The following is a 27,013-nucleotide window of genomic DNA, read 5'->3' on the forward strand; positions in this document are numbered from 1 at the left end:
TGAGAGAACAAGCAGTTTTATTTTAAAAAGCACAAATAAAAGAATGATGGTGCATTACGAAGTTGCTTGCTTTGTTCCATAGTGGCAAAATCTGCATTTTTTTCTGACTACAAATCCTTTAACAGCTTGCTTTCAAAACATACAGGAAGAGTCCTGATAAAATTAACCATTGTGTGTATAAAATACGGACATTAGACTGTAAGCTCCTCTGGAGTAGAATAATCCCTAAAGTGCTGCAGAATATGTCAGCGCTATCCAATAATTCAACAGCAATAATGTTTTCAAAAAATATCCACCATACATGCAATAGAGGGCACTGTACACTTTGTGTGAGTCATTTGGGAAGCCAGGATCAAATATAATCACAACTGAAAGGTCTATGCTCACTCCCACTCTTGCCACATACTGATCTGAGAGCGGATATATTTATACAAAGTGCAAAATCTAGAAATAATGCCACTGGCAGTTCTAAGTATACAACAAAAAAATAAGTAAAACTCACTTGATCCCTTCAAGCTCTGCCTAGAAACTCTGTGCAATAAATCCATCATATTATCAAATAAAATATAGTGTGGTCTTTTAATTAAATAAAATTAAATGAAATATATAATAATAATGAATATTTAAGTAAAACTGGTAGTAAAGGTAGAATAAGGTAGCAATAAGGTAGAATAAGTAGCATGTTCAGAATTAGACTGTTGCATTAATAATGACAGATAGGATGGACTTTTTCGAGAAAGGACAAGCTATGTTCCCAACCAGGCATATAAAGTGTGGGAATGGAGAACATTTGTTGACCCACATTCAATGTACTTGTTTATTGTGTGTATGTTATGGTGCAGTTATAATCCCTATTACCTATATGTAATTTGTAGCTTGATTGTTCAGCAGGATTAGTAATATTTCTTCTCATGTTTAACACAACATTCATAGCATTACACTGCAATGAAACAGAAAGCAAAAGTAAACTGTTGGGAGAATTTATATGGAACATTACAAGACCCATTCCTAAAGTAAAACATTGAATATCTTTCTTTCTGCATTATGTTTCCCACTTTAATAGCTGTGAAATGAAATCTCAAACGGTGTCAGGCACATACATTTATAAGCCTATTTTATGGGCTTATCGGCTAACCTAACCGTTTTTTCCCCATTGAGCTTAAATCAGATCTTAGGCATGATTGTGCTTCCCATTGGGCACCATATTACGGAGCCCATTTCATCTAAACCCAAAGTGAAGACTTAAGTCTTAAATAAAGCTCCTAGGCACACAGAGAACACCTCGAGGTAACACTACACAACTGAGACATGTAGAGGGATCAGTGATAATTTGCTACTCAAGACCTTGGGTAAAGCTCAAAATGGATAATCCACCCAATGTGTCATGGGTAACTTCAATTACTTTTTATGTATTAGTACAAACAAGACTAGTTTTAGTAGCATTATGTCACAAATGCATATGCCTTAATGTTTCCTCATTTTCTCAGTCTCTGCTTTACAGAAATCACCACAGGCACAAAAGGAAAAGGCATATAACAGTGTAATTCCTTCTTTAAATACTATATGATTCAAAATACAATCAAATAGATACCCAGAGTGTTTTTTTTCTATCAGGGGGTTAATTGAAGCCGCATTTGAAAGACTTTAGTGGATTTTTCAGCTATGACTTTACACAAGCTCTTTCTATGTGTCTCTATAAAGGATCTATGGAGTTATAGGGAATAACCCCTAGGTCAGTGATCTCCAACAGGTGGCTCGGGGGCAACAAGTTGCTCACCACCCCTTTTGTTGTTGCTCCCAGTGGCCTCAAAGTAGGTGCCCATTTTTACATTAGAGTCTTGGATGCATAGAGATGCAGTTTTACTCCAAGCTTAGGCTTGCTTTTATTTATTTTTTATATAGTCGCCCTAGGCACAGGCCCTGAGTGCCTCTATACAAATACTCCTCTGATCCCCAAAGAACCTTTCTCATGCTTGTGTGACTCACCAACACTTTTTACATCTGAATGTGACTCACAAGTAGAATAGGTTGGGATCCCTGCCCTAGGTTGTGCCGAAAGGTTTTCTATGTGCACTTTCTCCTTGAATCTGTATTTCTTTTAGCTGATACTATGTGCGTGCTGCATTTTTTTTGAGGGAGCTGCCAAGTAAAGAGGTGCTGCACTGCACATCTGTATTTTGGGGTTTCTTTTGTTGAAAACAAAATATATAGAATATCAAAATAGATACAAAATATTTCTGCATGTCCATTTCTCTCTAACACTTTTAAGAGACGTACATTTAATCACCAGTCCATAACTATACAATAAAAAGGAAAATAATGGACAAATTTACATAAACCTTTGGGGAAATTTATTTAAAATTACGTTTACACAACACAACACATAACAGAAAGTGACTTTTTTTTATAAAGAAGTGCAATAAAATAAACCTCATGACTGCTTTGTCAAGAAGCAATGATCTGTAGGTTATAAAAACAAGATTACTATGCATTTGTACCATACAGCATAGCAATAGTGCTTTTAAGAATGAACAACATCTAAAAATGTATTTAAAATATAAAATCGGTTTCGGTCATGTCAACGGCCCAAGCAAACTTGTCCCGGTACGTCTTGTTGTAGATTTTTTCCAGTCCAACAGTCCATTTCTTGCACCTTTGAAAGAGAAAAGGTAGATGTATTAAGTGCATTGCACATATTAGTGCCACATCCAGGTAGTCAGACACTGCCAGTACTATTTAGGAATCTTGTATCGTATGACAACAGTGCTTGTTATTGTTACAGTAACTGGGAAATCTATGTATTTAGACTGCATAGTGGTAACAAATTTAATTTTATTTTATTTTAATAACTTGGCTTAAATAAAGATTTCCCTTATAGTTTGGTTTATATAATACAGTTATAGAATCTGTCATCTAAAATGCTCAGGACCTAGGGTTTTCCAGATAAGGAGCTGTTCCATAATTTGGATCACCATACCTTAAATCAGTAGACTTAAACATAAAACAAAAATCAACTAGGATTGTTTTGCCTCCAAAAAAGAGTAATATCATCTTAGTTGGGATCAAGAACAAGGTACTGTTTTATTATTACAGAGAACAAGTAATTAAAAAAACAAATTAAAATGATTTGCTTACAATGGGCACTATGGTAGATGACCTGTAATTTGAGGCTTTCCAGATAAGGGAACTCATACCTGTTTATTATAATTAGCCTTCCAACCCGCCCCCCACCAAAAAAAATATTCTTTTTGTTAGACCTTTCTATACAAGACTTTGGTTTTGTTGTACCCATATAATATTGTTGTCAGAATCATAAGTTGTGTAATGACCAACGTGCCCCCTCTTTAAACATATGGTCCTATTCTACCTGGTGGCAACCACTGGTTATATGGTTAAAATAACTTTACTTAGGATTTGAGCACCCCAGTAATTTGTTATTGCACAGTGTAGGTGGGCATATTGTAACATATTTAATTGTCTAATGTTCTGTAATAATTAAAACTAACGTTTTCCATATGACATATACATAAAGATATACATTGTGACTAAAAGAATGGTAAGTTCTTTCCTGTGAGGCAGGGTTCAAAAACAGGTTGGGTGTTATAGCTAAAAACAGCATAGCATATATAAGACATAAGAGCCATGAATATCCTGTAAATTATATGCTTTTAGATGTTGCTTAGTTATGTCATCAGTTACAGTATAATCGATGCTTAGTGATCTGTAATCTGTCACATGATTTACTGACACTTATTGTTATAATAAAGTACTCCCTGTTGGAAAAATATGAGGATATTAAAAGTCACCTCAGCGTTTCATGACCTGTATAAAAGCACTCCACCGTTGGCCTCATGCTTTTATATGGTCATGGGACTCCAAGGTGACTTTTACAATAGGGGGTACTTTATTCACTATAAAAATTATTTTACCTTCAATAGAAATGTATCTAAGGCACAATCTGATTTCCATTTTGGGATCAGGAAGGAATTTCCCCTCCATGACACTTAATTGGCAAATGGCCTGCAGTGGTTCCCAAACAATGGGGCTGTCCCATCTAACAAGGCCTGGATCACTTAATGGATAGCTATCTATGGCCAGGTTTGTTCAGAATACCAATGGTTTCCATATATCGTTAACCTTTTAATGGGCTTAGGGGGGTCCAGGCCAAGTGAAAAAAAAGACCGAAAACCACTGGTCTAGATCAATTTGTGGAGGCTTTTAAAAAGTTAATCATGATAAATGTGAATTTCTTCAACTTAGCTTTCTATGTTCCCAAGTAGCTCTGTAATGTAAAATATTTAAGTTGTGTTCCAGTTTGAGTATTATTGTAGAATTTTGATAATAGTAATTATAGAGCGTGTGTGTAGATAAAGCCATTTTTATTAGCATTCTCCAGTACGCTGGCTTTCAATGAACAAAAAAAAAAAGTTTTTAAAAAATGGACAGACAAAAGAGAAACCTGTATTACTTGACCTAGTGTACTACAAGCACAGTGAACTGGAATTCATTTAGTAGAGACAGAAGCCCCAGTTACAAATCATACTGTATCCCTCCTGTCACTGTACTCACTTTGAGGTACAATTAACTTTTCTGTTAGCAGAAGGTCAAACTAAAAGTACACTTGTGTCTGCTGTGAAAAATCATCAAATAGCTTTTATAAACCATAGGAAAGTTTCAAAGAAACCAATGTTTAATACACTTCAGATTTAGTATTGCTGATAGCAACTGTCAGTACAGACTGAATCTCAATTTGCTTCATTTTTGGAACTATTCTCCAGTTTATTTTTCTCTACAGAAAATGCTTTTCTACCTGAGTGGAAAATGCTTGGGCAGGGGGATTTTTTGTGCCAGAGTGTTTTAGATTTTTATCTGTTAATCTGATTAAAATGAAGTAATAGAGTGAGGAAACTATCCTCCCTGTTATATTTGTGGAGGACTTGTGCTTTGTTTGTACTGAGAAGATAACATGGAATGATACCAGTACCCAAGTAGTACTGAAAGTGCTTGATAGTGCTTGACTGCAAAGCTACGATGTTAAAGGGTGGGGGTGTAGGAAAGGAAAAGCTGTCTGAGAACAGAAAAACAGGCAGCTTGCAGGACATTTAATAGTAGTTTTAAGGTGGGACAGAATTGATGGATTGCTGGAGGAATAGGTCTTTGTGTACTGTATATAGTCAGTGTGCCCCTCCTCAGATATGTGTGCTGTCACATGTCTAGTCCTATTAGTAAGAGATAATTAGAGACTTAAAAGCTCATTTACTAACATAGCTGTTAATTGCAGACATCCAGTTGCCAATAACAACCAAGCAGCAATTAACCTTAAACAAAGTACTACAAGGTAGAAAACAAAAGCAAATCTCTAATTAGTTGCTGCGGGTAGCTGCTAATGCAATTAATTGGTTCATACACCAGCCCCCAAGCTTCTAGTTAGGGCTTACATTAATGATAGTCTTATGGTAAACTGCTAGTTTAAATGAACAAGCTGGACTGGGGAAGGCCCAGGTAATTAGTGGATGCACACAAGGAATACATATGTAATGATACACCTGAAGGGCAGCTATTGAGATTGGCCAGTGGTTGCTGACAAGGAATGTGAAAAAGTTAGATGTGTCCATTAAGCTCTGGAGAGTACTCTCGATTACTAGGGGTTACACTTAATACAGGGGACTTGTTCCAAGCAAATTTAATACAGGGGACTTGTTCAAAGCAAATTACATACTGCTAGGGCATATAGTTTATGAAAAAATGGAGCATATTCAATGATGCATTCAGGGTCCCCAGCACATTAATTTCAATAGCAAACTTACTGTGAGCAATGCTTCAATAAAGCTAACTCTTATGTTTGTTAATGGTTCTGCTACGGTTTCCTAAATTAAGTTTACATGTTAGTATTCCTCCTTAAACATATAGTACCTATTAACCGACAGGACCAAAAATGCTACTGGGTCTTAGTCTTTCACCTAAACACTGTGATGAACCCCTGGTAGATCACTGTATCCATACAGATAAAACAGTTTCTGCCACCAATGCAAACATTCTTTTTATATATTTTAAAGCCACCAGAAGCATAATTGATGGACTATAGATAGTGCTGCGGTGCTAGACTGGTTTTACAGAAACCATCTCATGGTGAACATCTGTGTCTCCAATGTTGTTCTTGATATTGAATTGAACCAATGTTTGTGGTCAAAATAGCAATGTCAAGAGGGCTTAGCTCTTATTTGTATAGAAGATTTGGTATGCTGAATACAATTTAATCAGCAAAGAGGATAAATGTGGGAGATAATGGCTCAATAGTAGTGACTAAAGGCCAGGAAAGGCACAGCTTTCTGTATTGCTATACTTACCTTACCTTGTAAAAAGCTATAACTATGCAGTGTTTCACCTCCCTCCATGATCTCTCACATGGCACCCCATGAAGGACACACAATGCATTCTAATAATAATGTATCACTCTTACTCCAGTGTTGCTAACATTTCTCTTTAGACAAAGACACACCAGTTAATATAAATGTGGAAAGTAAGGGAAGTAATGACACTGACCAGGCCACAGAGATCCTGGGATCCAGATAGTTTAGTTTGGAGGTGCTCAAGGCAATCTGTTTATTCTCTTCTCGGTCAGTTGCCTGCACCTCCATTCTCATGAGTTGCTCCTCTGCTCTCTGCACTCCTCTTTTCTTAGACTCTACAACTCTGCATGCAAACAGTAGTTCTTTTTCATTTTAAGTTTCATAATGAGAATATACAGTAGAAGCAACAGACTCAAAATAAGCACATTTTGCAATTACATGTTACAATAGGGTTGGTACCCTATCTTAAAAAGTTGGGGCAGATTTATCAATGTGTGACATTGAAAAATGTACCCACTCCATTCCTATCAGATTTTTAGAAGCAAATTTATCAATGGCTAAAAGAAGTCACCATTTGATAAATACACTTCTAAACATTCCATAAGTATTGACAATGGGTGAATTTACTGTGGTGAGCTTTTAATTTCACACTTTGATCTCTCCCTTTGGTTTCCACTACAAAGAATATACAATATTCCATCACTTAATTCAAAATTAAATTTGAATCTTTCCTCTTGGAACACTAGCATGAATATAAATTATTTGTGGCACATACAGATTGCCCCAAACAATATAAATAGCTGCACTTACCTCTAGTTTTTGTAAGTTACATGCTCACCTATACTGGGGCAGGGGGGTCACCTGTGCCTCTTAACACTTGGCTATTAATAATTTGTAAGATGGGTGCAAGCCTATATTCAGGTGACACCACATAAAATATACATACATGCATTAGTCTTACATTATAAAGCATAGGATGGTTTATTTGAAAAAGGCTATTATAAAGGTATCTGCAATAAATTTTAGGGAATTTAGTAAACTTAAAAACCCTTACCAGGAATAAAAAGGAACACTTGTAACTATACTGTTTTATTAATAATCTTCACAGACACAGAATGGAATATCAAGCTGTAAACCAAGGTAATGATGGATAACTAGATAACGGCATATCCCAGCATTCCTCACAGTATGTGCTATACTGGATGTTGTACAGGTCAGCAATGTCTAAAGTGCTGAAGGCTGTTGGTTGTTCATATATAGAACAAAAATGTATATAAGTTTGTCCTCTAGACCTGGCATATGCAAGCTAGTGCTCTCCAGCTGCCATGAGGCCAGCCAGCAGGGGATGGACAGTGTTGGGAGCTTAAATTCAACAGCTGGGGAGCTTCAGGTTGCTGACCCATGCTTTAGCTAAATGCCACTATTGTGACAAGTCATAAAAAAAAACTTACTTATTAAGCTTCTCACTCTCTTTTTCTTTGGCCTCTTTTTTGGCTTCTTTCAGCTCTTTCTTTGCCAGTAAAATCTGTTCTTTCTTCGCATCAATCTGAAAGGAGAAATCTTGACACTTATAAACCCCTCACAAACCATTAGGAAAAGGTGCACAATGCTTTATGTGCTGCAATATCACTAACTGAGACTGTAAAATAATATCTTATTTTGTTGGCTAGTAGTTAAGAACATCAAATGCACACTGCAAAATAGAGAGATTTTGCTTTCACCCAGCAGTATGATTGCCCTGTACCTGAAACCGGCAATGCCAAGAAATAACTCTTACAAACTGCCTCCAAGGTAATGGAGTTGCTTAAGACAAGTAGCGCTTTCCACCAGCATTTTATTTGAAGGGTTTTTCATTTTTTTCATCATTAACAAATGTGCACAATTTCTTTTGTAAAGTTGCAGATAAATCTTCCATTAGTTTTGTTGTTTGTACTAATTAATGGGATATAAAATGCAATTTATTTAATGGATTGTGTTGTAAAGGGGCTTTTGCAGGTATACAGCTCAAGATGCTCTCTTTTATTGTATTTTAGTGTCATAGAAAGCATTATACACTATAATAGCATGCAAAAATGATCTTATTTATCTTCAACGCTGAACAAAAAGCAAACAGAATAATGCTGCCAATACCAAAGAACAATGGAAAAGATGTGAACATTCCATCTTGTCAAGTGCCTACATTTAAAAAGGGGTTACAGCCTGGAATCATTGTTAAAGGAATAGTTCAGTGTAAAAATGAAACTGGGTAAAACAGACAGACTGTGCAAAATAAAAAATATTTCTAATATAGTTAGTCATAAATCTATAAAGGCTGGAGTGAACGGATGTCTAACATACTGGCCTGAACACTACTTCCTCCTTTATAGCTCTCTATGCTGTTAGCAGTCAGTAACCTATAGGGCATAACTGTTTAGTAAGTTTGCTTTTGAATCTGCCCTGCATGCTCACAAACTAAGTTAACAGTAATGTCCCATGTGGCTGCTCCTGAAGTCACTGACTAAGAGGTTAGAGAGCTGAAAGCAGGAAGTAGTGTTCTGGCTATTATGTTAGGCATCGGCTCACTCCAGCCTTTATAGATTACATTTTTGCCTAGCTATATTAGAATTTTTTTTATTTTAACACTGAACTGTTCTTTTAAAGTACTATATGATTAGAGTGGGCTGTAAAAAGAATGGGGGGGGGGGGGTCAATGAGATTGGCATAATGAGAAAACAGAAGGTTGCTTGTTCAACAGCAGTTATAGGGAATACTAGAAGGATTCATAAGGTTGCCGGTAACATGCTACTATGTACTAAGGTGGCTATATGTGATCATGGTACGAGACATTTACTGCACCAAGTACTCAGTGTGATGAAAGCAGGGCCGCCATCAGGGGGGCACAGGGGGGACAGTCATCCCGGGCCCGGACGTTTCTAACTTTAAAGGGGGCCCGGCCGTGCTAGAGTTTTCTTAGCTCGGGCCCCCTTTAATCGAGTCCGGGCCCTCTCACTACTGGCGTCCGCCGCTATGTCCCGCTGCTCTCTGCTCCATCTGCGCTTATATAAGGTTGCGCCCCGTGCGTAGTGACGTCACACGCACGGGGTGCAACCTTTATAAAAGCGCAGATGCCGTAAACAGCAGCGGAACATAGCGGTGGACATCAAGGAAGCCGGAGGAAGTAGCAGGGGAACTGGAGGAAGCAGCAGGGGGACCGGTGAGGAACTGAAGGATGCTTGGGGGAGCTGAAGGATCTTTGGAGGGCCTGGAGGAAGCAGGAGGACACTGGGGGGGAACTGGAGGATGATAGGGGAGCTGAAGGAAGCAGGAGGACACTGGGGGGGGAACTGGAGGATGATGGGGGAGCTGAAGGAAGCAGGAGGACACTGGGGGGGGGAACTGGAGGATGATGGGGGAGCTGAAGGATCTTTGGGGGGGCTGGAGGAAGCAGGAGGACACTGGAGGGGGGAACTGGAGGATGCTTGGGAGGGCCCTGGAGAAAGCAGCAGTATGCTTGGGGGGCCTGGAGGAAGCAGGAGGACACTGGGGGGGGAATTGGAGGATGCTTGGGGGGGCCCTGGAAAAAGCAGCCGTATGCTTGGGGGGCCCTGGAGGATGCTGGGGGGGAGCCGAAGGACACGGGAGGAAGCAGTAAGCAGCGGGGAGCGGGCCATAGTATGAGTAATTTGGGTGAGGACCAACAATGTTTTAGGGGGCCCTGGCTACCAATGTTTTAGGGGGCCCTGGCTACCAATGTCTGTGTGTACTTTGTATTGATGGGAGGGGTCACTGGGGGAGGGACCATTGGGGGCGTGGGAGGGCCTAGAAAATTTAGTTGTGAGGGGCCCCGTGATTTCTGATGGCGGCCCTGGATGAAAGGATTTAACAGAATTATCCAGTGATGAAAAGGTGGGTGCCTTGTGTTCTTATGGTCTCTGCTGCAGGAATTACTTTAAATAGATACACTCAAATACACTGCTATCACAATAAGGGTTTGTAAAGTCCTGATAGCTTGTAATATTTTCCTATTCAATTAGCCATTAAAAGTAGCACTTCAATTCCATTTTGTAGGTTTCTTTGTCAAATTAACTGTACCACTGACACAAATATTAACACATGTAATGACTTTTCTCTCTTACCTTAGATTTAAGATTTGCCATAGATTGATCAAAGGTTTTTGGTGGTGCCCTCTGATGGTTGCACAGAATTGCAACCGCTCTGTTAGCTCTGTTATATGATAAGATCTTTGAAGGCATGCTTTCTTCAGCTGTGGGAAAAACAGGATTTCCAATTCAAATTTACATTTTCAACATAACCAGGGAGATTTAAAACATTCAAACACTGAACAAAAACTAAAAAGGGCAAGTACAACCTGGTCTTATCTTATTAGTCATCAGGCATAGGGCTGTGCCTGAGTCAAGAAGCAGCCTGGTTACTGAAGTTACAAGCCCCTTCTGGGTTCAGCCAACTACCCCAAGCCTCCAGCTTAACTTTTGTGAAATTCACTACACAAATTATATTGGTGCACCCAGACATTGGTGTCCTGTATCCTAGGGAAATACAATGCAAATAGAAACAAAAACAGAAATGTTTTGGTCCCATTTTTGCCATTCATGATTGCTTCATGAAACCAAGACAGTTGTTGGGACATACTAAGCTTATTTAGTTCTAGTACTTTATGAGCAGAGCTGCAAAGTGCCAAAGATGTTAAACAAAGTAACTTGTGCTAAGAGTACAGAAGTGGGCATAGTACCTAGGTGCGTTCATAAAAAGTGAAGACTTTGGGCAGATAATAGTCAAGGGTCAGGTTTGGAAGAGCATTTTCACTTCCTGTGTGGCATCGGATGAGGTGTTATGATATTAATACCATGTGGGTGCCAATTTGGGTTCTGCTTGGGTGTCAGTGTAGATCCATATGGTCTCTAAATGTTGTTGTAGAGCTGGCTGCAACTCAAAGCCCGCTGCTAGAATACATTTTACTTTATAAATGGTGCTAGACAAATAAATAAATCATGGCTTCTTACGGTCTGTGAGCTCCTGGAGCTGCTGCTGCAGTGTAATCGATGCGTTGTATGTCCTGAAAACCTTTGCAGTCAGTCCTTCCATCAGTGACTGCAGGTGCTTGTTAAGCAAAGGTGTCTATGGCAGAAGAAACAATTTATGAGAGCAATGAGCTCATATCAACCCACACACTGGCATGGTACCAATAATGTTAATGGTCATTTTTTGGGGAATTTTACAAAACCCCATCAATGAAAAATTACCCAGCAGTGCATTTTGCCTAGGGTTTTTATATTCTCCTTTAGTATTTTACATATAGAAACAAATCAATGCCCTTCACTATCCATATTTTAACCTTTATATTAAGGAACACCTTACATAAAAAGTAGGTGTGCCATAGGCCTTATTATTGTAAATGAGAGCTAATTCTGGTACAGATTTCAGCTTAGGTTAATATCACACATGTAAAAATTATTTTTATGGTTTAGTTAACCTATTATTCCCCAGTAGATATGATAAAAAAACAATCTGTATCAAGATACAAGTAAAGGTTGGCACTCTGATATTGCTCTCTGATAATCAGCCCATGGACTGAACAGTGTGTGTGTGAGGGGCCATGATTGTTTGTACTAACTGCACAAATGATTAGAAGATTCTCTTTACAGCCTCATCTGCAGATTACATTTTCTAAACTGCCCATACCAATCAATATTCATGTATTATGGAGTGATGGGACACCATACATTCAAAAAAATAATTGAACAAAACTCTTTGGCCACTTTAAGGTAGTTGGTAGTAATATTCCCTGGTGGCAAAAGCCATGAGGATTTTCGGACAATGTAAAGGAGAACTAAAGCTTAACTAAAGAAGTAGTCTAGAAATGTTATACATTATGTTTTGGGCTTCTGTACCAGCCCAAGGCAACCACAGCCCTTTAGCAGGGAAGGTCTGAGCCCCCAGAGATGCCCCAGTAGCTCCCCATCTTCTTTTCTGCTGCTTCACTGCACATGCTCTGTGCTGCTGTCAGTTACTGAGTTAGGGACCCACTCACAATATACTGTATAGAATATAAATGTCATAATACAACGCGGATTAGTAATTATAATTATTAGTACATGGCAGCTCTGAAACCAGTGCAATTAGCATCAGCCCTGTAATGTCCGCTTATGACAGGCCAAGCTCATTTTCTGCTTGATAATTTGTAACAACCCCTAAACTTAGCTTATCAACAGCTGCCCAGAGGGCACTGAGCATGCGAGTGTCACTAATAACGGAATCCAAAATGGGGAGCTCCTGTGACAAATGTAAATACCTGAATCATTACTACTACAGAGATGCTGAGACTTTAGACTGAAGCAATCAGTTCAGTTTAATAATCTGCCATTTCTAGCCATATTCATTTTTGGGGTTTAGTTTTCTTTTAAGTATTTCTGATTAAATGTAATACTTTGGTCTCTATAACTTTATTATGTGCACTGATGCAATTAGAAGCTACATTTAGGCTTACCAGTTTACAGTGTTTTCTAAAGTCACAGCTAGCGTTCCACTAATCTCCACTGCCAGACTTTATTTGGATAGGTAGAGCTACAAATTCCCAGCATAGTATAAGAGATACTTAACATAAAGAGAACACATTTCCACAAAAACAATTCTTTTGAATGGCCTCAAGTGTGTCTATTTCGTCTGCCAATAATTAATTTGATGCATACCAAGCAAATGGCTAAATTAATTGCTAGAACAAAGCAAATTAGGAGAGGTTTGGATGGAAGCCAAGCATACTTATATCTTTTGAATGGAAAATGTCTTTTTCGTCTCCATAAGCCATCTATTATGGTTCAACTTGTTTTATGACATAATGGGAAAATAAGCAAGCTTTTGCCTGTCAATGCATAACTTACAGTTCTGCAAACGTCCAGGAAGCCTGCATGCAAAAGGGAGATTTCTAGCTTCTCATATAACTATCTATAAGCTCTGTTATCAGATCAGACAGCAGGTGTTGAGTGCCTACTCTCTCCATGGGACCTTTATAGCCAGCTGCTAAACAGGGTATTTAGCCAAAACTGCCAGGTTCAATATATCTTTGTTAATCAAGACCTCACAGGAAAGGTCTGTAAGGGGCTTATACTCACAGACAGCCTGTCAAATAGATCATCTCCTTCCTGCTTGTTCTCCATAAACAGCTGGAGGTTTTTAAAGACCTGAAAAAAACATAGCAGATATACACAAGTGAGATTTTAGTTTAAGATGGGGAGGGAGTACTGGTTAAGTTTTCCTGAATGTGGTGATAAGTCTATTTTACTAAACAGTTGTTGCTATGAAGTGAAAACTAGTATACTGCTCTAGGAAAACATATGTGCATCATAAGAACATCTTCCCCACAGCCAATACACCTCAGTGTTCATCTTAGTCTCTTTATACAGCTTGCTTGCAGGCAGGCTTCTCCCTACCCCTTATGTTGGTGTTTTTACTACATTTTGTGCATCACATGCACAAATCCACTGTTCTCGGATTTGGCCGAACCCCTCGAGGATTTGGCTGAATACCGAACAGAATTTGAATTTACGTATGTAAACGAGGATGAAAAATCTGTAACTTCCTTGTTTATGTGACAAAAAGTCATATGATTTTAAGGATGCGGTTCGGCTAGGAGCATCGTCCAAATTTGAATCCTGCTGAAAAAGGCAGAATCTTGGCCAAATCCCAAACTGAATCTTAGATTTGGTGCATCCCTAATTAACATACTAGGTTTATGTTAACTAGACATGCCATCATATAATACCCAAGCACAATACACCTATACCTATACTTATACCTATTATAATACCTAAACACAGTATACCCATACCCATTATAATACCAGATACAATATATCCATACCCATTTTGATACCCATCACAATATACTTATACCAATTTTAATACCCATTATAATACCCAAACACAATATACCCATAGGCATTATATCAAGCACAATTTACCCATACACAACATACCTATATCCATTAGAATACCCAAAAACAATAAATTCATACTCATTATAATACCCAAGCAAAATCTACCTATGCTTATTAAAAAACTCAAAGAAATAAATTTTACCTGCTTTTCCACAGGAACTTTGTTATAGTATCGAATAGAGTCTTTACCCAGGAAGTCAAACTCAACTACATACTTGTCTCCATCAAGTTCTGGGTAAAGCTTTATGTGCTCCACTCTTAGGGAGCAACAACCAACTGTATCAGCAGTCTCTCCTTCTTCCTTTTCATTACCTGCTCTCAAAGCCAGCTAGAAAAAAAAAGACAATATAAAACAAAGAAATAGGATATGTAAAAAATCTACTGAAGTTAATTATATCTTAGAACTGTTTTTTACATGCTGTAATATAATCCAAGAAGTTAAGGTGGAGGGTATTGTATGTATAGAAAATGTGAATATTCTTCTTTAAAATGAGATAATTGTAAAGAGACAAAATACACTCACACAAAAATAAATGCAACATTTCAATTCTTTTGAAATTTGTCTGTGGACTACTTATATTTTGTATCAAAACATTTGAATATTGCCCCATAATTATTCTTCTAAATGAACTACTTATAAAAGATGACATACAGAGGCTGATTAGCCAGCATATGTGAAGGTGTTTTTTTTTTGCACAACCATTCCTTCCTCAAGGAGGCAGAGGAGGAGTGGGATTTGGTAACTTGTTGGCTTTATTAGCTCAGATGATTTTCTACAAAAACACGGTAGAGCCCTTTCAGACATCTACTTGTTTTATACAAGCAGTATAGCTTATTGGCATTATATAAGATTGGCTCTCACAATAAGGTTAGATTGTATACAGATGCAAGATTTTGAATTCATAGTTATTACCCAAAGACGTGTTTGTACATTCAGAATGGCCTTATCTATAAACACAAGGACAGAACCCAAAACTGCCCTATAGCTCCCACTGACTTCACCGACAGCCTGGCATTACTAGTACAGGTGGTTCTTTGAGATTAGAGAGCCTTTACTAGCAGTGTCAGGTGATTTCTATTGAAGTCAGTGGACGACAGGTGTGGATTCAGGCACTACCCTGCCAGATGAAATACCATAGCCATTATAATTTACACCAGTTGTATCTAACATTTTACACAGTTTACTAATTACAACAAATTATATAAAAACGATATACAAAGTTATCTATGGACCAATAGGCAGTTATATGAAGCATACATTTATTTCTTGTAGATTGCAGAGAGAGAGAGTGAAATTACCTATTTTATGGCTACCTGCCTATATCATACCTTATCAATGAAGTACAGAGCCACGGCCCGCTGACGCACTTTCATTTCCTTGGATTTAAAATTTTCCCGGTATGTCTTCCTAATTGTTACAACATGATGTTTCAGCTTCCTAGCAACTTCATACTTCTCCCAGTCTTTTTCTCCCTGAACTCGCAAAACATTAGTAACTGTATATTACAACACACAAACCATATATCCACACACAAACATATATAAGAAAGGTACCTCATTCCTTGGCTTATGTGCATACCTTGCAAAAAGAAATCTTGCAATACTCTGAATCACACTTCTAAGGATCACATGTAGGGACATATGATCAAAATTTTACAATCTCCCCTCACAAAAAATAATTACATAGTTACTATGATAACTTATACCCTCCATGGACATAAAGACATGTAAACAAAAATACCAAAAAGCCAAGATTTTTATATTCTATTTTTTTTCACATTCAAAAAAGTGTTGACCTTAAACAACGTGAAGGAATGGGAAATATATGGCAACACTAGATGCATAACAAGCAGTCATATGAATATTAACTGTAATGGCTGGTGCATCTATTAAGCACTTGTACTACTCTCTGGTCAACAGTCAAGAAACATGATAAAAATTGATTTTGTTTTGTTATTGATTTAAAAAAAGTAATAGAAGTCTACTAAAACAAATGACACTTTCATGAGTATGTAATGGTGAACCCAGCTATAGATATGAAGCAAGGAGCATGCACAATAAGAGATTTCTTCCCAGCTACACTAACTCTTGTCTCGACTCCTTTACAAATGGCCTTCTGAACCTGTCAGTTTGGTGGGAGAAGAAAAAATGAAGCATTATATCTTAAAAACAACATTCTTTAGCCAAGTGCTAAAAGCAGCAAGAGTTTCCAAATTTTCAAGGGGAGGGTGGTATAATATTTTGAAACATTTCAACTAGATTAACCTGAACACAGAACCTAGGATATATAACAATTTCCTGCTCCAGTACGTTTCTTTTACAGTCTCAACAATTGTAATATTTCTCCTTTACACAATCAAAGTGTAATCATAGCCTGTGCTTTAAAATGATGACCATTTTGCTCCCATATCATCCAAATGCTATTTACTGTATGTTATTTGGCTTCTCCTTTCTTTACGTGTCAGCAGATGCTTATTTCGGCCAGTTTCCTTTAACAGCTGTTTGCTATTTATTGGCATTTGAAAGCGATTTTGGACGTTCTCAACAATGCGTGAAATAAAATCGTATTTTATTACCTGTGGCAACAAGACTAACCAGTAAATGTTCAAGGTTGCCAGCTACAGCAGACAGTTTCGCACATTCTGAAGCTTAAATCACTGTTCTCTGCCAGCAGAGATTTACTCAAATAATGAACATTAAGCATTCATGAGTAGTAATAAAAGCTACACATTGCACCTCTCTTGCGCTTCTTCACTATATATTTTTTGGCTGCATACAGTTAAACAGTTTATATTGCTGCCACATTGCAGCACAGTTCTTGCATGGCAGTTTAGCTGAGGCATAGCACCTACAACTATATCTAGTCTTTGCTGCTTATTGTAAAGGCAATTCAGAGGAAATAAACTGGAATTGTCTTGCCAAGGCTTATGCAGTCCAAGCAACCAGGTGTGCTGACTGGGATTTGTGCATTTCACACTGTCCTATATGCACATTCAATAAATGTGTAAATAAAATTTGCATTGTATAATTGCATGTTATTTACATGGACAGCTGACTGGGGTTTTCCAGTTAGGGGGGTTCTTTCTGTAATGTGGAGAACCATCCTTCAAATATAGAAAGATTGTCTGGATTTATGCTAGCTTAGGTAACAAATGCAAGGTACTGTCTTGAAAAATGAATATGTTGTTTTAATAGGACATGTTGGGAATTCTTATTGCTGAGAGCTTTCTATAAACTTGGCAGTGATTTCAGTTTCAGCAGTATTTTATTGGTGCATATGCAACATGTTTTGAGGCACAAAGAACTTTTTGAAGTTTAAGAAAGGGCTTTCTGTAGGGCTTTCAAGTACGTTTTTTTGTAACTTGTATAATTGTGTTTCATGATAGGGTGAGATATCTTGTAGGTATTCTGTTCTTCTACCTTAACTTTGCTTTATTCCTAAAACCTATTCATTTTCCATGTGCCATAATCCATAGGCATATTTATAACATCAGCATCTACCTGTATGGAGTGTTTTTCTCAGGCTACTCTAGTTCTCTCCCTCACTTTTTCTCCCACAAAAAATATACAGGCAGGTTAACTAGTTACTTATAAATACCTTTTAATAAAGTGCTGTGGAATGTGCCAACACTATAAGTTATCATTTAAATTTCATATTATATATAATAGACAAGATCCATGAATATCTTGGAAAAATTATCCTTGCAAAGGTGCTTAGTAACGTCATGTGTCACATGACTCACTGCAATGTATTGTACTCCTTGGTGACTCATAAAATCCTTATACTTGACAATAGGGGTGCAATATTCTCTATATAATAAAATCTGTGCTACATTTTAGGAGTTCCTAATAATATAGTTGGCAGTTTGTTATGTACTTATTATGTAGTAATATAGAATGACGATACCCAAAATGTGTTACCTTTGTGATATGCAAATAAGTATAGGTTAAGATCCCATTCTTTTACAAAACCTCTGCTTAACTGATTCACTGATCACACCTTTTTCCATAAATATACATGCTATGTCATGTCACTGTCAAATAAGGTTCAGTGTTGATGAATGAGTTATGCACTTTGGTAGAAATAATATAAACTTGAGTAGTAAACTAAATGGTAATGTGTTGGGGGTCTCCTGAAAAAAAAGAACAACATGTTGTATACTGTAACTCCAGGCAGTAGCTACTAAAGCAAATAAAGTGCTGTCTTGAATAAAAAAACAGCATTCATTTGAGTGATCACAACACAAGTTTGCTTTTTTATAGGTCCCTGGTAAGGCCTCACCTTGAGTATGCAGTGCAGTTTTGGGCTCCAGACCTTAAGAAGGATATTCATGGCCTGGAGAGAGTGCAACTAAACTAGAAAATGTAATAGTGTATTTAAACTAGGCGGTTAGACTGTCATGGTTGGGGTTGTTTTATTCTCTGGAGAAATGTTGCTGGAGGACAAATATTAGGGGGATCTTTGTTCCCATTGTAAAAAAAAAAAGTCGCTCACGTCAAAAAAGTTGTGCAGTAGCCGTATTTTGCTTATTTTTTTCAGTATTTTTTCAGCAGTTTCATGAATTTTTCGCCAAAGCAAAACAGGGCAGACTTGCTCTTCACTGCAAGCCACTGAGCAATACTCTATGGAGTCAAAGTATTCTGGTGCAAGTAATCAGCAGCCCTGAGTTGGCAATAAAAAGAAGGAAACTTCTAAATAACATGAATTTTTGGTGGGTCATCAAGCAGGACCATCCTCAGTGGAAAATTCCTATGAGATTGTCCAGCAACCTGACATCCTAAAAAATGTCCACATCCTTCCTTGTAAAGGTAAAGTAAACCTTTAAATTCACTTCATTTTGGATTTTTAATTACTTAGCCTTCTTTTTTGTCATTCAAAAACTGATTGGCATTCAATTTGTACATTGTTGTTTTTAATGTTAAATAGCTGTTCTTCATATTGAGACCCTTTCCTATTTGTTTTCTGTTTTGTTTACAGTTGTCTGGTTGTTAAGGAAGTAAGCCCATCCAGAGTAGATGCTTAATTCCAAACTAAAGAGTTAAAAGAGAAAAAGAAAACCCCACACAAAATAAAATATGAAAACCAGCATGTAAAATTTAATATAAAATTGTCCCTTTTGGATTAAATTCCTGGTAGAAATTTAGAGAAAGCAACATGGGGGTAATTTAACACTGGGCAAATTTGCCCATGGACAGAAACCCATTGAAACCAAATTGTTGCATCTTTTGTTCTACCTGCAGTTGGCTGTAAAAAGCCAATCACCGATTAGTTGCTATGGGTCAATGCCCATGGTTTCCTTCTGCACAGAATAGCTCAACTATGTTTGTGGCTTTGCACCATTAGAGCTTCCACAAACATTAGTTAACAAAGCACACACTGCCAGATAATAAGAAACAGTCAACTATTAAAATAGACTTAACCGCAAATATGAATTAATTATCTGATATAAACAGCGGTCCCATCCTGCTAAGGACCATAGTGCACATATGGTCATCGCATATAGAGGATGCATAAAGCCATGTGTGAACTCATCAGAACATGTTTTAGATTTGTCAAACTTTATAGCCTTTATCATGTTAATACATGTAAAACTGAAAGCCAGCTATTGTCAAACAAAAACATCACACTTATCAGTTTCTTTAAGTAGGATGATTTGCTTCTGTGTGCTTACTAATAAACATTCTGCCAGTAGGACAGCAATCTAAGTGGCTATTGCATGAGAATAATTTACCTTCAACTTGGAGTTTGCATTGAGCATGATGTACTTCACTGATCCTTGTACATTTTCTGTCCATGATGCCAACCAGGTAACAGTGTTGTCATGGCGCACCTCTTTCCATTTGTGCCCAGGAGGTGGCTCAGGGATTTTTGAGTCTCTGAAAGAATAAAAAATATATGAAATATGAATATTTCAAATACAGATATAGGATCTTTCAGTAATTTGGATCAACTTGCAAAAATCATTTAAACATTAAACCCAATAGGATTGTTTTTGGATACGGATCCATGCAGTTTAGTTTGGATCAAGAACAAGGCACTGTTTTATTATAACAGAGAAAAAGTAAATCATAAAAGTAATCAATGTTTGCTTGAAAGATGGTCTATTCATAGATGGACATCCTGTAATTTGGTTCTTTCTGGATAACTGGCTTCTTGATTGAATTCTATACCTATAGTTGCTTGGTTTAGGCAGAAGGTTTTGTGCCAGCAAAAACACAAAACTATGAATGTACCTAGAGAGAGAATAAACCTATTACTGCAGAGAGAAACCCTCCATTATTATTCTGCTTTTTTTTTTTCTAGTCGAACAGCTTATGCTGTAAAGCTTTATAAAAGCCAAAAGCAAGTTTATGGCCAGGAGATTCTGATAATTCTGTACGGAGATAAAATAACAAGAAAGTACATTCACCACAAGATTGGAAGTTATACAAAACCTCAGAAAACCTTGTGGTTTTCAAATGGCCATATAAGCCATTAAACAACATTTTTCTTTTCTTTCTTTTTTATAGGAAGCAGGACTCCAGAAGCAAGATCCAGAAGCATCAATATCACAAGCTATTACATCCCTTCACAGTAAAAGGAAACGCATTTCAAATAAATTCGACCTTGAAGCTTAGAGCAGTGAACTGGAAGTTCAAACCACGGCCAGGCTGAACTGAGTTGCGGTAAGGTCACAGGTTCAGGATTTGGCTGGGAGTGGGAGAAATGAGCAACAAATATATATATTATATATATATATCAAAGATATAAAGAGAGAAAAATGTTTATTTATCCTCTGTTATCAAAAAACATAAATACGGCAATGTGGCAATCTGCCCTGTAGATGGAGCTGTTGCATATAAAATATAATTTTCAGAAAACATTTAGGACTTTTCTGTGTGTAAAAATGTATATGCTATCTATTGTCCTCTTTTATTAGTTATTATAGAAAATAACGAAGCAAATACATTTAAAAAGAAAATCATTTTTATCCTTCCACCACTTATTATTTGGTAGACTTTTACACTTGGCAGTTATAGTAAAGTTAAAGTTAAAGATCTAGGCAAACTGGAGGGTTTAACACAAAAGGTTAACTGGTACCCAGCAAGAAAATGACTAACTGGGCCAGAAATAATTACAGTCAGTCTCAAGAATAAGTGCAAAAACGCTATGCATATTGTTTATTACTGGGCTGCCCAACCATTACCTTGTACGGCGATTGTGCATCACCACATTGTTGCATATTGGAACCCTTGGGCTGGTTGGAGTCGAAATGCTTTGGAGGGCTACAAGTCTCCAACAGGACAGTCTTTATATTGATATTATACTGTATATTACAGATTTCAGATGTTTAACAGGTATTTATGAGTGCATCAGTGGAAAAGTATGGTGTGTCTATTATTAGGGCACTTTAGGTAGAGTAGGAATATGTTCTAAATGCATTTAGAGTTACTGTTCCTTCTATTGTGTGTATGCACAATGGATCCCTTAACTAGATATGGCATCAAATGTGATTATTTCAGGAAATATGTCCAGTGCATACCTAATGACATCCAGTGGCTTAGTTACTATGTGCATTAAAAGGGCATTTAGAAATGACACTATAGCCTGGCATTAAGGAAGGGAGCGCAGCAGATCCAGCACCCCACAAAATAATCCCAATGCAATTCTACCCCATACCTAGTTTTCTAAAAGATAGGATTTCACTACTTACAGTGAAAATAAATTAGTACTGGGGCAAACTTTGGGGCAAGCACTTGCCATAAAATGTCCCATCATACTTTGCAGCTGAAAAGGGTGTTAGAATGATCTATTTAAATGAAATGACATCTGAGCCAATAATGTTTTTTCTATTTACATCAGCATAAGTTAGTATAACATTGACAGGATGATTATGTTGGAATATGAGTATAACTGGATTAGTGCCTGACAAAATCAATGTACAGTTTAATTATTCCATCATTATCATCATTTATAAAGTGCCAGCAAGTTACGCAGTTCTGTAGAACAATTAATAACAAATGGGGGTCTTATAATAATTTAACAAACAAGCGTAACAGAATAAAATAGGATCATGATTATGGATTGGGCTGTGCCTAAAAAGATGGGTAAGTGAACACAATACCACAAGATGTGCTTTTGCAGAAGGTCAGCATTTGGGGTTTAAACTATTACTGTCTATGGGATGCTTCTGACTGGTTACTCACCAAAATAGTCAGACTTCATAATGGAATAGAATATGTGCTGTACATATGTGTATGGTTTGAATAACTTGGTTCAAACTTGGTTCAAAGATTCTTTAGAACTCAAAGGGGGTTATGGAATAAAAGTCATAAAGTTAATGTAATAAATGGTCTTAAGTTTCTACTATGTTAGTATCAGCAGATAGAATTTTTTGGTCACCTGTTTCAAAGAAAACATCTTATTGGTTGCTGTGAGTTACTGCACCTGGGCAAACTTAGTGCCTTTTAATACATGTGAGTATGTCAAAAGGGGGTTAAATATTTTAAATGCATCTTTTTTTTAAAAAAAAATATTTTAAATGCAAGATGTGTGTTCTGGTAACTTAATTGATGCTTTTAATTGTGTAATTTGCTTGTTGGGTTAGTGAGACCAAACACGGTAAGTCACATTGTACTAGCTGGGATCTCTACTAAGTGAAGGCACACACAAAGGAGCCTGTTAAAAAAAAAAATGAATCTAAAAATAGCGAAGTGAAGAAATAGAGGATTTATAACTACACCCTTTACTGCATACTGTAGAACTGTAAACAAAATAAAATGACTGGAGACCCAATTCTGCATTTCTCTACGTGAGCAGTTAGCCTGAACCTGGGCCAATCATTTGGACCTGTACAATCAGGCCATTCCCTATGTGTAGCCAAACTGGATCAACAGCCATCAAATTATTGCACAGGATGATTTGATATACAGTAATTCAGCCCATGTGTGCCCAGCTGTATTTTGCAGCTGTCACTTGCTTATATACCCAGGTCCCTGACAGGCCAGGGGCTGCTGTAGGATGCCATAGACAGTCACTATTTATTGGGCTAGTGGGGGGCTGGGGCTGTTTGGGCCTCTGTGTACTTGAAATGCCAGGGCCTATTTTTTACCCTAGTCCAGGCCCAGTCCCTAAAGAACATTGTATATCACTTCAGTTGCTTTAATTTATTCACCAATAGAAAACTGGTCCTATTGTAGCAATTTTTTTTTCTATATCTAATTTTACAGTAAAAAAAAATCTTAAATATGTATTCTGCAAATAAAGATAACAGCCAAACAATGAATTATTAACCTTTAGCATTATCAGAACTGTAGTCATTTTCACTGTACTGTTCCAACATAAACACTAATATACTACTTTTTGGTGACTTCAGTAAATTTATTTGCTTCTGACTGTTCACAAGGTCAGGCTCTCACTTTGGAGTAATCACAGTGTTTGGAGAAAAAAAAAAATTCAGAACAGAGTAATAAAAGAATGCAGACAAAATGCAAACATCAAATGGCTCCGATAGACCTTTATCATTCTCTGCAATGGATGTCCGGTATCCGAGAGATGACAAAATTACTTTCTCTTGCTAGTCTAACAGATTCTTTTAGAGATGAACATCTAACCTATCTCCTGTAAGTATTGATTCAGGAAGGACAGGATTGTTAGATAAGTTTTTTGTGAGAACTTCTTGCAGCCGTGTAGCTAAATTCATTGTATATTTTATACACTGTTTAGTTAAAAATTAAACAAAGCATATTCATATTGTCATACAGCAATGGCAGTGAGGGGAGTATACAGTTGTTTGCACACTGCCTTAAAGTGATACTGACAGCCAAGTAAAACATTTTTTACACCTGCTGTTGTGTTTTAATTTGTATCAGCTTTAAATTCCTTATAAACTATATCTGCAAAGTTTTTTCGCTTCATGATTATGGTAACACGAATTACAGACCCACGGAGCAGCCATGTTTTTTCCCCTCTTCCGGGTTTTAATTTAAATGCCTCCCAAGTGAATAAATATGCCCAATCACAAACCTGCAATGCCCCTTCTGCTTTCTGCCGGTGTTTGACAAGCTCAGCTCCACTGTTTATGTGTAATGGGGAGGGGGAAGGGAGAGCCCTTAGAAGCAGGCAGGCACGGGAAAGCTATTTAAATTCTTCGAGCAAAGAGCAGAGAGGGGGCACAGCCCTTTGAAGTAGGCAGGCAATGGAAAGATCAAGCCTGCCTGCTATCTAGTTCACAATGCGAGGAGCGAGGGAGGGAGGGGGAACTCTTTGAAGCAAATGGCAAGCTAAATCCTCCCAGTTTATGACGTAGTCCTTTTGACAGATTGAGAGGCTACAGTCGGGTTGCCAGACAGTCGGGTTCAGGATCTTCAGTAAGATTTATATAGAGAAACAGGACTTTTAGGAAAAAACAGTCAGCATGGCCTATAGGTAGGTTTGGAAGTAGGTTTGGAAGTAGGTTCATATTTTTAAAAGAAACTTTTTGGTGTCAGTATCACTTTAAAGCATCTTCAGGACAATAACGTTTACATATAGAAAATCAAACATTTTAGGATTTCAAACACTGACAAACAGTGCTGTAGAAGAATCATACTTATTTAAATGTATTGTTTATGCTGTGTTTGCTTTACCTAAACTATTTTAGATATTTATTCAAAAAAAGGCCAATTTGATCATCTAGCAATACTTAAAGGACATGTAAACCCCACACACAAAAATGTAATCAGTGAACAGCCTCTTTGAAATTTTTCAATACCTGCAACTCTGGTTGTCCAGAGGTTAATAATAAGGCTGCAACATCTCCTTAATCACTTAGATTTCCTTCTCCTCCTGTAACCCACTCGCGCCCCCCCCCCCCTCGGGAATTTGCTTTGATTCTGGCTTGTCAGGCATGGTCAGTTGTTCTAAACTCAGATTACTAAACACGCCCTCCAGTCTAGAACCAGTGAAGACATGGCATTGCTGGTTCCCATAGAAACTCAGCTCCTAACCCCCTCTCGTCAGCTTAGCTTAACCATTACAGTGCTCAAACAAAGTAGAACTTTTATAAAAGACAGTTCTGCCTGTGTGAGCCTTGACCCTTGATGAAATTTATGCAGAATAAGTGTCTGTGTAACCCCTTTTTGGCTAAAATTTGACTAACCACGGCTATGGACAGAGCATGGGGTACATTGGGACTCTCTTTCAAAGGAATGGGCCTTCGCTATGTGGAAGGAATGGGCTGGATGGTGTTGTTGTACTACAACTCCCACTGGTACTGTGTAGTGTATTAGCTCAAAGTAAGTAAGATGGATGCCAGGAGCTCTTGCAAATCAAGCTGGTAACTCTTTATTGTCCAAGACAAATGTTAATGGTACAAGTAGCAGTCAATACTCACAGAGACATGCAGATATAGCAGAACCCACTGAGGATAGTAAAGGAGGGTACCACCGGTTTATTCCACCTCTTTTGGAGTATGGGCAGGGTAAAGCACCTGTCAGCTCAACACCACTTTGGAAGGCAGTCTGGGTAGTTATTCCAACTTTGCCGGCTGGGCAAAGAACAGGGTTTATACTAACCTGTATCCTGTCACTAGTCCGTGGCCCTAAGCTAAGGGAACATTGCCTAGTGGAAGAAATACTTCCAGCTGTCTTCTAGTTGGGGCTGAGCTGCCCTTACTATATAGATCTGACTGAACTCACTCCTTCTAGAGGGTGCTATAACAAGGACTGCTATTCTGTCTAAGCCTTGTTCACGGGGCCCTGTCCCCGACTTCTCCGGATAAGATAGTGGTATCTGGGGTGATAATGGCTGTACTGGGGCCTGTTGCTGCACCCAGGCTCGATGGACTGTTTCCTGGTAGCAGACAGGCAGCCAAAGAGGAAGCCACACCACCTTGCTAGACAGTATATGAGGCTGCAAGGGGTGTGGACAACCATATGGGCCAATAAAGGATAAGAAATAACTATAAACTGTTACAAAGGCTTCTGTCCAGTAACAAGGGAATATGTGAAGAGGCAGGGATATCACTCCATAGGGCACATAACCCTATGGGTCCCTACAATTGTGTATGCTCTTTGCAGATTTGTAACTGATGATGTGTCAGAGAAAAAATGGCTGCTGGGTGAAAGCCGTTATTTGCTTTAGCAAAATGTGATGGTGCTGGCAAACGAAAGGGGATATATGCAGTATAAATTATGCTATTTGGGTGGGGAAGACCTGCTCACCTGATATACATTGTAGGAAAATGTAGGGTTTACATGTCCTTGTTTGCAAAAATACAAACTAAATTCAACTTGCACTGCCAATAAATTAATTGGCCCCATGGAGCACATTTTCTACTGTGTACTATTTGGTCCACAGTTAGTGGAAGCACTGGCCTCTTCTGCAGATTACCGGTAGAAATCCCCCCCTTCCCCACTGGGCCCCAGAACAGGATCTGCAGAGCAAGAGGAGCATTTCCTTAGTATAAGGATGTCAGTGCAGTTGGAGGTGCTCTGTACAGAGACGAAAAGAATATGTGCTGGAGTATGGGTTTACATTTGGGTTGGGGGCCTCAGGGGCCTTGGAAGCAAGTTTGCAGTGAAGGCCTCAGAAGCGGGTTGGACACAGGTAGGGGTCTCGGGAGCAGTAGTGGGGACCCTTAAGGCAAGGTTACCGGTGGGCCCAAAAACCCCAGTCCGACAAAGCCCAATACTAAGTAAAAGTAGGAGGTAAATTTATTGTATAATAACCCTCTACCAACTTAATTCTACCTAAACAGTACACACCTCTTTT

General features: G+C 38.0%; 1 protein-coding gene across 4 annotated transcripts in view; it reads right to left on the reverse strand.

Moving 5' to 3' along the window:
• Positions 1 to 2,328: 2,328 nt before the first annotated feature.
• top1.2 (DNA topoisomerase I, gene 2) overlaps positions 2,329 to 27,013 on the reverse strand; it is a 76,731-nt gene continuing 52,046 nt past the window's right edge. For 2 of the 4 annotated variants that reach the window (XM_018092953.2, XM_018092952.2), the window contains 9 exons: positions 20,013 to 20,157; positions 15,610 to 15,753; positions 14,423 to 14,608; positions 13,457 to 13,525; positions 11,351 to 11,465; positions 10,466 to 10,593; positions 7,802 to 7,896; positions 6,544 to 6,693; positions 2,335 to 2,653 (listed from right to left, as the gene is read on the reverse strand). In XM_018092953.2, the coding sequence (XP_017948442.2) occupies positions 2,551 to 2,653; positions 6,544 to 6,693; positions 7,802 to 7,896; positions 10,466 to 10,593; positions 11,351 to 11,465; positions 13,457 to 13,525; positions 14,423 to 14,608; positions 15,610 to 15,753; positions 20,013 to 20,157 (1,135 nt within the window). In that variant the 3' untranslated portion in view covers positions 2,335 to 2,550. 4 annotated transcript variants of the gene reach the window in all.

The sequence above is a fragment of the Xenopus tropicalis genome, chromosome 4 (genome assembly GCF_000004195.4).
Source record: "Xenopus tropicalis strain Nigerian chromosome 4, UCB_Xtro_10.0, whole genome shotgun sequence".
Classification (NCBI taxonomy): Eukaryota; Metazoa; Chordata; class Amphibia; order Anura; family Pipidae; genus Xenopus; species Xenopus tropicalis.